Genomic DNA, 13385 nt, shown 5'->3' with positions numbered 1-13385 from the left:
AAATGGCTACCTAAATGAGCATTGCCCCTTTATGAGAGGAAGACATAGTTACTTCCTGTAATGTATACTAGAAATACTACAAAAATGTCGAAATTGGGGCACCAGAAGCTTAGCAGAAAGATTGAAAGGAAAGACTTGGACTTAAAAGGAAAAAAAACTCAAAAAATAGAATAGAACTAACAAGGTTGGAAAAGACCTTTGAAATCATTTGAGTCTACCCTATCATCCAACACTATCTAATCAACTAAACTATGGCACCAAGCTCCCCATCCAGTCTCCTCTTGAACATTTCCAGTGATGGTGACTCCACCACCTCCCTAGGCAGTTCATTCCAATGACCAATAACTCCTTCTGTGAAGAACTTCTTCCTAACATCCAACCTAAACCACCCTGGCACAGCCTGAGACTGTCCTTTTTTTCTGGTGCTGGTTGCCCGGGAGAAGAGACCAACCCCCACCTGGCTACAACTTCCCTTCAGGTAGCTGTAAACTGCAATAAGGTCTCCCCTGAGCCTCCTCTTCTCCAGGCTAAGCAACCCCAGCTCCCTCAGCCTCTCCTCATAGGGCTTGTGTTCCAAACCCCTCACCAGCTTTGTTGCCCTTCTCTGGAAATGTTCCAGCAAATCAACATCTTTCCTAAACTGGGGGGCCTAGAACTGGGCACAGTACTCAAGGTGTGGCCTAACCAGTGCAGTGTACAGGGGGAGAATCACCTCCCTGCTCCTACTGGCAACACTGTTCCTGATGCAGGCCAGGATGCCATTGGCCTTCTTGGCCGATGCTTGGCACACTGCTGGCTCATGTTCAGCTTACTGTCAACCAGCCCCCCCCAGGTCCCTTTCTGCCTGGCTGCTCTCCAGCCACTCTGTCCCCAGCCTGTAGCGCTGCATAGGGTTGTTATGACCAAAGTGCAGCACCTGGCACTTGGACTTCTCAATGCTATCATCTCTCCTGTTCCTTAGTCTTGCCTGGCACCAAGGTCAGGCTGACAGGCCTGTAATTCCCAGGCTTCTCTTTCCAGCCTTCCTTGTGGATGGGCACCATGTTGGCCAGTTTCCAGTTGTCTGGGACCTCTCCTGTGAGGCAAAGTAATTGAAAAATGGAGAGTGGCTTGGCAGCTCATCTGCCAGCTCTCTCAGCACCCTAGGATGGATCCCGTCTGGTCCCATGAACTTGTGGGGGATCTAAGTGGCTAAGCAGGTCTCTAACTACTTCCTCCTGGATTACAGGGGAACTATACTGCTCCCTGACTCCATCTGCCAGCTCAGGAGGCCAGTTGTCCAAAAGACAACCTATCTTGCTATTAAAAATTAAGGCAAAGAAGGCGTTAAGTACCTCTGCCTTTTACTCATCATTAGTGGATATGGAGTGGAATATTGTAACTGAGTGGAAGCTGCTGGGGCAGATGGCCAGCCTGAATGGGCAATGAACTTCTAAAAGATCTAAGGGGGAAAAAAAAGAGGGTGTACCATCTTTGGAAGAAAGGGGAGGCAACCCCTGGAATGTTTAAGGATGCTGCTAGGTCATGTGGGAAGAAAATTAGGGAGGCAAAAGCACATTTAGAGCTTAGGCCTCTGCTGTGAAGGACAACAAAAAATCCTTCTATAAATATATTAATAGCAAGAGGAGGAGCAAGGACAACCTCCACTCCTTGGTGGACACAGGGGAATGTAGTGACAAAAGATGAGGAAAAGGCAGAGTTACTTAACACCTTCTTTGTCCCAAATTTTAACAGCAGGACAGAATGTCTTCCAGACAGCTGGCCTGCAGAGCTGGCAGAAGTAGCTAGGGAGCAGCATAGTTACCCCCTGTTCCAGGAGGAGGTAGTTAAAGATCTCCTCAGCCATTTGGATCCCCACAAGTCCATGGGACCAGATGGGATCCATCCTAGGGTGCTGAGAGAGCTTGTAGATGAGCTTGCTGGGCTGCTCTCCATTTTTCAGCAGTCCTGGCTCAAAGGACAGGTCCCAGAAGACTGGAAGCTGGCCAACGTGGTGCCCATCCACAAGAAGGGCTAGCTGGATGAGATGGGATGGGCATTATAGGCCTGTGACCCTGACCTTAGTGCCAGGCAAGATCATGGAACAAGTCATCCTGAGTGCAATCACACAGCACTTGCAGGATGGCCAAGGGATCAGGCCCATCCAGCGTGGATTTAGGGAAGGGCAGGTCCTGCCTGATCAACCTGATCTTCACTTATGATCAGGTGACCTGCCTGGTGGACGTAGTCTACCTGGACCTTAGTAAGGCCTTTGACACCGTCCCCCACAGCAAACTCCTGGCCAAGCTGTCAGCCCATGGCTTGGATGGGAGCACACTGCATTGGGTTAGGAACTGTCTGGAGGGCTGAGCCCAGAGAGTGGTGGTGAATGGTGCCACATCCAGCTGGCAGCCAGTCACTAGTGGTGTGCCCCAAGGATCAGTGCTGGGCCCTGTGCTCTTTAACATCTTTATTGATGATCTGGATGAGGGCATTGAGTCCATCAGTAAATTTGCTGATGACACCAAGCTGGTGGCAGGAGTTGATCTGAGTGTAGAGGGGCTTTGCAGAGGGCCCTCGACAGGCTGGACAGATGGGCAGAATCCAACGGCATGAGATTTAACACATCCAAGTGCCAGGTGCTGCACATTGGACACAGCAATCTCATGCAGTGCTACCGGCTGGGGTCAGAGTGGCTGGAGAGCTCCCAAACAGAGAGGGACCTGGGGGTGCTGGTTGATGGTAGGATGAACATGAGCCTGCAGTGTGCCCAGGAGGCCAAAAGGGCCAATGGTATTCTGGCCTGCATCAGGAACAGTGTGTCCAGCAGGAACAGCTGGCAGTTGAGCTGGCCAAGCTGCTCTCCATCATTTTCCTCTAGTCCTGGCTCATTGGAGAGGTCCTAGCTGACTGGAAAATGGCTAATGTGGTCCCCATCAATAAGAGAGGTCAGATGAAGGAACCTGGAAACTACAGGCCAGTCAGCCTGACCTCAGTGCCAGGGAAAGTGATGGAGCAGATTATCCTGGCGGCAATAACTGCGGACCTGAAGGACGGCCAAGGGCTCAGGTCCAGCCAACATCGATTTAGGAAGGGCAGGTCCTGCCTCTTCAACCTGGTCTCCTTCTATGATCAGGTGACCCATCTGGTGGACGTGGGGAGGCCTGTGGATGTGGTCTACCTGTGCTTCATCAAGGCCTTTGACACTGTCCTCCACAGCAAACTGCTATCTAAGCTGTCAGCTCGTGGCTTGGACCGCTATACTCTGTGCTGGGTCAGGAACTGGCTGGAGGGCTGAGCCCAGAGAGTGGTGGTGAATGGTGCCACATCCAGCTGGCAGCCAGTCACCAGTGGCGTCCCCCAGGGATCAGTGCTGCGCCTCGTCCTCTTTAACATCTTCATTGATGATGTGGATGAGGGAGTTGAGTCAGTCATCAGCAAGTTTGCAGATGATACCAAGTTAGGGGCAGATGTTAGTCAGAGGGTAGAAAGGCTCTGCAGAGGGGCCTCGACCGACTGGACAGATGGGCAGAGTCCAATGGAATGGCATTTAACAAGTCCAAGTGCCGGGTGCTGCACTTTGGCCACGGCAACCCCATACAGAGCTATAGGCTGGGGTCAGAGTGGCTGGAGAGCTGCTAAAGAGAGAGGGACCTGGGGGTACTGATCGACAGCTGCCTGAACATGAGCCAGCAGTGTGCCCAGGTGGCCAAGAAGGCCAATGGCATCCTAGCCTGCATTAAGAATAGTGTGGCCAGCAGGAGCAGGGAAGTCATTGTGCCCCTGTACTCTACTTTGGTTAGGCCGCGCCTCGAGTACTGTGTCCAGTTCTGGGCCCCACAGTTTAGGAAGGATGTTGACTTGCTGGAATGTGTCCAGTGAAGGGCAATGAAGTTGGTGTGGGGTTTGGAACACAAGCCCTCTGAGGAGAGACTGAGGGAGCTGGGGTTGCTTAGCCTGGAGAAGAGGAGACTCAGGGGTGACCTTATTGCTCTCTACAACTACCTGAGGGGAGGTTGTAGCCAGGTGGATGTTGGTCTCTTCTCCCAGGCAGCCAGTACCAGAACAAGAGGGGACAGTCTTAGGCTGCGCTGGGGTGGTTTAGGTTGGATGTTAGGAAGAAGTTCTACATGGTGAGAGTGATTGCCCTTTGGAATGGGTTGCCTGGGAAGGCAACATCATTGGAGGTGTTCAGGAGGAGTCTTGATAGGGTGCTTGGTTGCATGGTTCATTTGTTTAGGTGGGTTGGATGATAGCTTGGATGCAATGATCTTGAAGGTCTCTTCCAACCTGGTTTATTCTGCTCTATACCTTCAGGCAGATCATCACTCCCTCATGACTTAGCGGCATCTGCGTACTTACTGAGGGTGCATTCATTTCCCTCATTCAGTTCATTGGTAAAGAAATTAAACTGAGCCCTGGGGGACACTACTAGTGACCAGCTTCCAACTGGATTTAATTCCATTCACCACCACTCTTTGGGCCTGGCCATCCATCCAATTTTTTCCTCAAAGCATCTACCTATCTAAGCCATGAGCAGCAAGTTTCTCCAGGTGGATGCTGTGGGAGAGTGTCGGAGGCTTTGCTAAAGTCTGTGTGAATGTGTGCCACGTAGTTATTGAAGGAGATCAGTTTTTTCAAGCAGGTCCTGTCCTTCATGAACTCACGCTGTCTGGGCATGATCGCCAGGTTGCTTTGCACATACTGCATAATGGCCCTCAAGATGACGTGCTTTGTGACCTTCCCCAGCACCAAAGTCAGACTGACTGGTCTGTAGTTCCCTAGTTCTCTTTCTGGCTCTTCTTGTAGATAGGCGTTATGTTTGCCAGTTTCCAGTCAGCTGGGATGTCCCTGGTTAGCATGGACTTTTGATAAATGATGGAAAGTGGCTTGGTGAGCACTTCAACTGGTTGTCTCTGTGCTTGTGGGTGTATGTCATCTGGGCCCATAGACTTGTGTATATCTAAGTGCTGCAGCAGGTCACTAATGATATCTTCTTGGATTACAAGGGCTTCATTCTGCTCCCCATCCCGATCTTCCAACTCGGGCCTGGGTATCCAGCAAACAACTGGTCTTAATACCAATGACTGAGGCAAAGAAGGTATTGAATACCTCAGTCTTTTCTTTATCTTTGATTGCTGCTCCCCTCTGCATCCAACAAAGGACAGAGATTCTCCTTAGGCCTTCTTTTGTTGCCAATATATCTGTAGAAGTATTTCCTGTTCTCTTTAACAGCTGAAGCCAAATTAATTTTCAGTTGGACTTTGGCCCTTTTAATTTTCTCCCTGTATAGTTTCAGGACAACTTTGTAGTCCTGCTGAGTGGCCTGCCCTTTCTTCCAAAGACTATAAATTCCTTTTTTCTCATCTAAGGTACAACTAGATCTCTCTATTCAGCTAGGTCAGCCTTCTGCCCACTGACTTGTATTTTGGCACAGGAGGATGGCCTGTTCTTGCACCTGTAAGACTTTCTTCTAGAACAGCGTCTAGGCTGTCTGGCCTCCTTAGTCTTCCAGGACTGCCTCCCAAGGGACTCTGACTAGTTTCTGAAACAGGCCAAATTCTGCCCACTGGAAGTCCAAGGAAGTAGTTCTGATGATCCCCCCCTCTTCACAAAGAATTGAGAACTATAATTTTGTGATTGCTATGTCCCGGATAACCTCCAATGATTGCAGCACACGCAAGTACTTCTCTGCTCTTAAAGAGCAGGTCTAGCAGGGTGCATTGGCTTCCTCACCAGCTACCTAAGGAAGCTGTTCTCTACACAATTTAAACTTTTAGGGCTGCTCCCTTTTAGCAGGCATCAGGAAAGTTGAAGTCCCCCACAAGCACAAGGGCTAGCAATTGTGAGTCTTCTGCCAGATGCCTACAAAATTCTCTTTTCATTCTGGTTGGGTGGTCTATAACAGACTTCTGCCAGGATGTGTCTTGTAGGCCTTCACCCTGATTCTTACCCATAAACATTCAACCCTATCATCATGATCATTAAGCTCAAGATAAAACACTTCCTGACATACAGGGCTATGCTAACACCTCTCCTCCCTTGCCTATCCCTTCTGAAGAGTTGGTAGCCACTGATTGTGGCACTCCAGTTGTGTGACACATCCCACCATGTTTCTGTGATGGCCGTTATATCAGACAGTGGCTTCCACCTCCTCCTGTTTGTTTCTCATGCTGCATGCATTAGTGAAGTTGCACTTCAGTTGGTCTAAAGGTCTTGCCACCTTTTTGCAGGGAGAAGTTGTGATAGTTATCAGGCTGTTTTCAGGTGCTTCTGTGGTAACTAGCCTATTGCTAACACTTATGTCTTTGCTTCTGTGGGGGTCTCCATTCCTTTCCTCCACTGAAATGGCAGACCAAAAGGCCTCACTAGCACACCTTCTTTTAAATAGTGGGTTTGTTTCTAGCAAAGCCTGGTTTTGTGCCCTGCCCTCCTCCAATCTATTTTTAAAGCTTTTTCAGTGAGCCCTGCTAGCTCCTGTGCTAGGGTCTTTTTTCCCCCCTTTGAGGCAGGTGTATCCCATCTGTTGTCAGCAGGCCTGGTGTCCTGTAAATCAATTCTTGATTAAAGAACCCAATGTCTTGTTTGAGACATTATGCTTGTAGCCAGGCATTGATCTGCTGGCTCTTCCTGTTTATTTACTCATTGCTCCCCTTGACTAGAGGGAGAGAGAATGCTACTTGTGCTCCCAGCTCCTTAACAAGTCATCCCAAGTCCCTGAAGTATCTCTTTGTTTCTCTTGGACTTCTTGCCATTACTTCATCACTGACTAACTGAAAGATTGGTAGTGGCCATACTAAGAAAGGAAGTTTTCCTCTTGCATTGTTAACTCAGGTCCTAGGGAGGCAGCAGAATTCCCTAAGAAATAGGTCCAGTTAGCACATCAGGCTTTCTGCTCCCTTCAGGAGTCACCTATGATATTGAATCATCTTTTATTATTTATTGAAGTTCTTTTGGTGTGGGGTGTAGACAGGCTAAACCTCGGCAACATCTCCAAGCTGGGTGAACAGTTATCATCATTCACTTCCCCTTGCAGAACATTGTACTTATTTTGTAAGGGCACCCAGGAAAGTGAGGTAGTTACTGGGGAGACATGCCTGTTATGCTGGGCAGGAGCTTTCTTGCCATTGCTTCTGAAGTTGCCACATTTAGTCAGGTGGAGAGAGGATGGGGAATTCTCTGTATTGTGAACCTGCTAGATTCTTGGAGTCACACCCTGTCTTCCCCAAAACAAACTGATCTTTCTCTTGCATTTTTATAATTGTTTGCTGTTGAGCTTTGGAAGAAGAAAATGCTATATATCACACTTGAGGCTGAGAAAAAATAAAAATACTATTCCAAATATAATTAGGCAGCAGAAGTTTGCTATATAAGGTACATGGCAATTAATTACTGAAATATGAAAAACCCTATCCTCCTTGCTTGACTTGCTGTTGACATAGATAAATCAACAACAGTTACTTGTTTTATTGAATGTTTTTCTAGGTGTTTTTTTATACATGAGAGAAATAGAGGGGTTTGATATCTGGTAATAACATCTTTTAGTATATAGTACTGGTTTAGTACTTAAAGATGTTTTTACAGAAACAAACTGAGCTTTGCTTTCCCCTTAGTGGCTGGATATTCTTTGTAAGAGGAAAATCTGTTTATGCCACAAAACAAAGAAAGAAGTGTGACCCCTTATAGTTCTCTTGCAGTAAAAGAGTAAATATTTGTAGTAGTTTAAGCAGTACAGAAAAAATTATTTCTATGTTGGTATGTGAATTTTCTTGTGCAGCCCATTCATAACAGTATGTATGTTTGCTTGCCAAGATACCTATAAGTCTCCATGATGTGGACTTCATTTGGATTTAATTTCTTCTTTTCCTTCTATTATGTTGTGCCTGGAAGATGATGCAGTGTCATGTGGATGCCTGTGATGATATGCAGCCACCAGAGTTGGTGAGTGTGCTTCTGCTGTTGACTGTTTAATAGTTAATTTTTGAGAGAGATCATTTGAATTGGTTAAGTCATAACTGGAATTTCTTGAGGTTGAATGTAGTCAGTGACATCTTGCACCTACTGAAAAATCCCTAGAGCAGTCCTAACTCAGGTTTTGGTAATTTGTCCTAAACAGTAGTGAAGCATGCAGCAGCACAGCCAAGAGAAAAGCTGTTCTGTAGTGTTGCCTCTTTTGTATCCTATTTCAGTATTCTAACTTCCATTGTAACTCTTGCTTTTTAGCACTCTGTAGGTGCATGTTTAGGAATTTGGCTTATGTTAGCTCCATCCTGTTGTGTTTTCTCCTGTTTCAAATGAAGTTGTGGGTAAACTATTATGCATTACCTATCTATGTATTTGAAAGTAGTATATTTGATTAGGGTTTACCAAACTCTTTACTTTTAAGGGCTTCAGGAAGCAAAATTTCAAGGGTGTCGTGAAGTGTTTATGCTGCCAAATATCAAATGCTAGTTCCTATCTTACATAAACACTTATTGCTTGTCAAACTCATTTTGCTGTCTTGCAGTCTGGGGAGGAGAAGCAGCAGAAAGGGTTAAGAAAAGGATTGTTCATTGAAACAAGTTAGCCTGAGGAAAGGCTTCCCTGTGCAGACATATATCAGCAGAAATAGGTGGAAGAATACGAGTGGAATATACAGTTCTAGTCAGCCTTTGAATTAAGTTCTAAGCATAGCTCCTTCATTATTCCATGTTTTGCACTCCACTACAAGCTCTGTTATGTTGTAGTATGGTCTGTATCGTTAAGCAACATGATTACACAACACAGGTTGCTTAGAAACAGACCAACTGAAAAAAATTTTTTTCCTGAAGAGTTTCCATTTTGATGTGACTCCAAAAAGCTAGCAGGTAAATAGTTCTTTGGAAGAAGTAGTTGCATTACAACTTCTGCAAACAAGTAATTCACACAAATTCCTGTATTTCAGTGATACTAATGGAATTCTAGAGAGGAGTGCATATTTATTCTCTGCTTTTACAGGAAGATATTAAAATGGGCGTTTGCACATTTAGAAGACATTAGACCAAATTAAGCACTTGATGTCAAGGACCAGTCTACAAATCCAAAAAAATAAAAGCAGTCAGGAGTGCTGCATTGCAATGATTTGGATTTAGTGTATGGTAGTTTTAGCAGAATAGCAGTAATTAGTGTCATGATTGTCTGTTCTAAGACAAAGAATTGTAGCATAGTCTAAATTATGGAGTTCATTGATTTTTTTTTTCCCCCAAAGATATTGATGGAGTAGAAGAGTTGGCAGTTACCAGGTAAACGTTTTGTCCCAAGCTGAGACTTCGCCCCTGTAACTCAGGAGAAATTGAACTCTGATCATTCAATTATAAGTTTAGCCTTAGGGTCAGGAGTGGAGCAGCATAGAATCATATCATAGAATCCATAAGGTTGGAAAAGACCTCAGAGACCAAGTCCAACCTGTCACCCAACACCTCATGACTAATTAAACCCTGGCTTCAAGTGCCATGTCCAATCCCCTCTTGAACATCTCCAGGGACTGTGACTCCACCACCTCTCTGGGCAGGACATTCCAATGGCCAAAAACTCTCTCTGTGAAGAACTTTCTCCTCACCTCAAGCCTAAACTTCCCCTAGCACAGCTTGAGACTTTTGTTCTGGTGCTGGTTGCCTGGCAGAAGAGACCAATCCCCACCTGTCTACAACCTCCCTTCAGGTAGTTGTAGAGAGCAATGAGGTCTCCCCTGAGCCTCTTCTTTTCCAGGCTAAACAACCCCAGCTCCCTCAGCCTCTCCTCATAGGGCTTGTGTCAAGAGCTGTTTGCCAGCCAAATTGATACGGTTGCTTGTTAAACCAATATGCCTGAATTTTAATTCTCAGATGTTGTAATAGACCAAAATAAGAAATTGCATGAGGTCTGTGGTGACGGGTTGGACTTGATGATCTTTGAGGTCTCTTCCAACCTTGGTGATACTGTGATCATCTTCCCCTTGTTCCTGGTGTGCCCTTTTCCCCAGTTTGCCTTTAATGGCATGTGGATTAAGGTTGTAGGTTAAGATTTTTGTGTAAAATAGGCTCAAAGTTAACAGTATGATAATTGAGATGAAAACAAGTGAATGAATCATGGCTGTTTGCTATTTAAGGGTTTTCTCTTTCTTTTTTTCCTGTAGTTTGAGGGTGGCTCTGGATATGGTAAGTTTTTATAGCAAATTTTGACATTACATTTCATTTAGTCAGCAAGAAGCTTGATGCATACATTTAAATCAGACTATTCTTACACAGGTGGCCGTGGTTCTTATGGAGATCTTGGTGGACCCATCATCACAACACAAGTAACAATTCCCAAAGATGTAAGTGAAGCTGATTTGCTTTGTACTTGAGTTTAAATAACTAGAAAACCACAGCCTTTTCTCAGAATATGTAAATAAATTCAAAATTATTTGGGATGCTTGACATACTCTTATTAAAAAGCAGGTGTTTCTAAATCCCAAAAAGTCCTCATTTTAGAGATGCACTGAACTTTTTTAATTTTTAGTAGTAGATGTAGTCTACATAACTTTTTACAAACAAGCATCTGGTTCTTCTGACTTTATCCCACCTCTGTTTATATAGTAAATGCTACAGAAGATTTTTTAGAGCCTATGAAAGAATATGCTTTCATTGTAACTCTTAATTAAATTGATGTAAGCTATTTAAACAGTACTGTGTTTTTATAGAGAAAGTTATATCATAAAATGAATGTGATATTTTTCCCCTAGTTGGCAGGTTCTATTATTGGAAAGGGAGGACAGAGAATCAAACAAATACGTCATGAGTCAGGAGCTTCAATCAAAATTGATGAACCACTAGAAGGTTCAGAAGATCGAATAATAACTATTACAGGAACACAGGACCAGATACAAAATGCTCAGTATTTACTGCAGAACAGGCAAGTTGAAGCTTAATGCTGTCCTTACTGTCAATTTTAAAGTGACTTTCCTACTATTACATTTTAAAGTTCTTCTCTGCAATATAGTCCTTAGAAAGCAGGATTTAACTATTGAGCTTCTCCAGTAGTAGTTCTGCCTTGATTCTTTCTCTGTTCTAACTAAAATGAAGGTTCCCTCAAAACTGATCTTGATGGAAGACACCTTAAAGTAGTTGTCCTCTCATTTCTCTAGTGAAAATTGCTGCAAAAAAAACTAATAAATTGTGTAGTACTTGTAGAAAATATAGAAGATTTCAGTGGATCTTGGTCTAGTTCTGTGTGGAAGACTAGTGATTTTGTTGTTTTTAGATAACTTAACTGACAACAAATCACAGTCTGCCATATGGCACAGACCATGCTTCTACAGGACAGGAGTTGAAATCAATTGGTGCTGTTATGCAGCATTTCACAGCTTACTGGCATTACTTTTTCTTCTGCTGAATTATCAATAGTTTCACACTTATTAAAGCACAACTAAGAAAACGGTTTGCTATCATAGTATTTATTATTGCTGAATCTGAATGTTTGGTTTTCAATTACTACATATTTAAATGTGCTTAAAATACGCTTATAATTGTTAGTCATAGTTTAAAATTAGTTGCTTTCAAATGTATTGGGATTCTGTATGTATGGTCAATCATTCTAATATATGCTTTTTTCTTTTTCTTTTATAGTGTGAAGCAGTATGCAGATGTTGAAGGATTCTAATGCAAGATTATTTTTTCTTTTTTATAGTGTGAAGCAGTATTCTGGAAAGTTTTTCTAAGACTAGTGAAGAACTGAAGGAGTCCTGCACGTTGTGTGTGGTTTTTTTGTGGTTTTAGTTTTTTTATTTTTTTCTTTTTAAATATCTTCTGTTGGGGAAAAAAGCCAACATTCCTCTGCTTGCTTCATAGGTGTTCTGAATTTGAGGTGTAGTGGAATCTGCTGTTCACAACATGTAAGGTTTTATTTCATTACAAATATTTGCAGAAGGGAAAAGCTGCACAAGAATGAAATTTGAAATTTTGAAACAGCAGCGGAGTGGATTTTATTTTTGTTCATTGTTTGTGGTAAATTGTAATGTTTTTGTAACTATTGTGAACACCCTGCTTTATGTACACTGTAATTTTTTTAAAATTTTTTTTTCAAAGAGGAGGAGAAGTCTGGTCATTCACGTATCCTTGACATACCTTGAGAGCAGTGTACAGAATATAATGCATTTTTTAAGACCTATTATGATTTTTCAATAAATTTACTGAACCTATTAGTGGTGGTCATTTTTTTTAAAAAAAATATACAAGGCAATATCTAAAATGGATTTTACACACACTCACACCCCCCACCCTCAAAGAAAATGCATAAATGCAGTTGCTGTTAAACTTGCTCTTCTGCTGCTTTTATATAGATTGAATGATGTAGTTTTGGCAAACTAAAGAAACAGTGTGAAAACTGACTTGGCTTTGCTATTGGGGGGGGGAGATAAAAAAACTTCAATGCAAACATTGTGAAACAAAGTTTTTCAGCAAGTTCTTGGCCCTCTTTGCAATACATATATATTGGTGACAGTATACCAAAAAAAATCATCACACTTATGCCATGGAGTTAACAGTGGGTTAAATATACCTAGTCTAGACAGCTTAATGCAAATGTTAAAAATAGCAGTTTGTGTAGTATTAATGAATCAACTGTGGTTTTCAGAGTTTTCAGGTAGAAACTTTTATTAATTGACAAATTGGCAATATGTAACTTGATTTCTGTATACAATGAAACTTAAACTTGTTTTCCCTGTTGTTTGATTTCATAGGAAATATGTGAGACATTAAAGATAAAAGTGGCTCTGGATATTTCATGTAATACCTTGACATTTGTATTTATAGATTAGTTTTGATTTTAATTCCTTAAATAAAAACAATTTTGAAAATGCAAAAGAACTTGGTAAATCTGAATATGGTTTATCTAGATGAAGTGGATTCTTTTTAACTTTTCGGAGGTGCCTTGACCATTTACTTCTCTCATTTTTGAACTATAATGGATAATTCCTGTTGCAATGCCACCTCTACTTAGTGTAATAGGAAAGGGCAAGAAGAGAAGAAGTGGTCGTCTTAGCAGAGCTATAATAAATTCTTAGGGAACACAACCTCTTGTCTGTTCTGGGTTTGGTTAGGATAGGGTTAAGGCTTTCTGTTGGGGTTTGGTTTGTGTTTTATAACCCATTTCCCCCCCTGGCTAGAAGGGACCACAGTCAAGATAGGTTGTTGGCTGATTCAGCTGCCTATTTGATACTGTGGATCTCCTGCTTGCTGTATAAAGGGAAGACCTGGCTGGGACAAGGGCTGCTGGTTAGAGCAGGCTCCACCAGCAAGCTCTAGATGGGCAGCAGTGGTGGGATTGTGATCAGTGCTGTGTCTTTGGTATCGCTTTATATGCTATTTTATTAGTAGTATTGTTCTCCCTGGTTTTTGTTAGTTATGTGCTGTTCTACTAAAGCCCTATGG

General features: G+C 43.1%; 1 protein-coding gene across 15 annotated transcripts in view; it reads left to right on the top strand.

Moving 5' to 3' along the window:
• HNRNPK (heterogeneous nuclear ribonucleoprotein K) overlaps positions 1–12821 on the top strand; it is a 28923-nt gene extending 16102 nt beyond the window's left edge. For 12 of the 15 annotated variants that reach the window (XM_068155412.1, XM_068155420.1, XM_068155410.1 and 9 more), the window contains 5 exons: positions 7870–7920; positions 10112–10133; positions 10209–10291; positions 10700–10869; positions 11583–12821. In XM_068155412.1, coding sequence (XP_068011513.1) covers positions 7870–7920; positions 10112–10133; positions 10209–10291; positions 10700–10869; positions 11583–11616 — 360 coding nt within the window. In that variant the 3' untranslated portion in view covers positions 11617–12821. The remainder of the gene's footprint in view (positions 1–7869; positions 7921–10111; positions 10134–10208; positions 10292–10699; positions 10870–11582) is intronic. The other 3 variants (XM_068155418.1, XM_068155423.1, XM_068155422.1) reach the window with 2 other exon arrangements.
• The last annotated feature ends 564 nt before the right edge of the window (positions 12822–13385 follow it).

This window comes from Melanerpes formicivorus, unplaced genomic scaffold, assembly GCF_026170545.1.
Source record: "Melanerpes formicivorus ecotype bairdi unplaced genomic scaffold, bMelFor1.0.p_v2 SCAF_31, whole genome shotgun sequence".
Lineage (NCBI taxonomy): Eukaryota > Metazoa > Chordata > Aves > Piciformes > Picidae > Melanerpes > Melanerpes formicivorus.
Note: the sequence above shows the minus strand (reverse complement) of the source record. Positions and strands in the feature narration are given on the sequence as shown.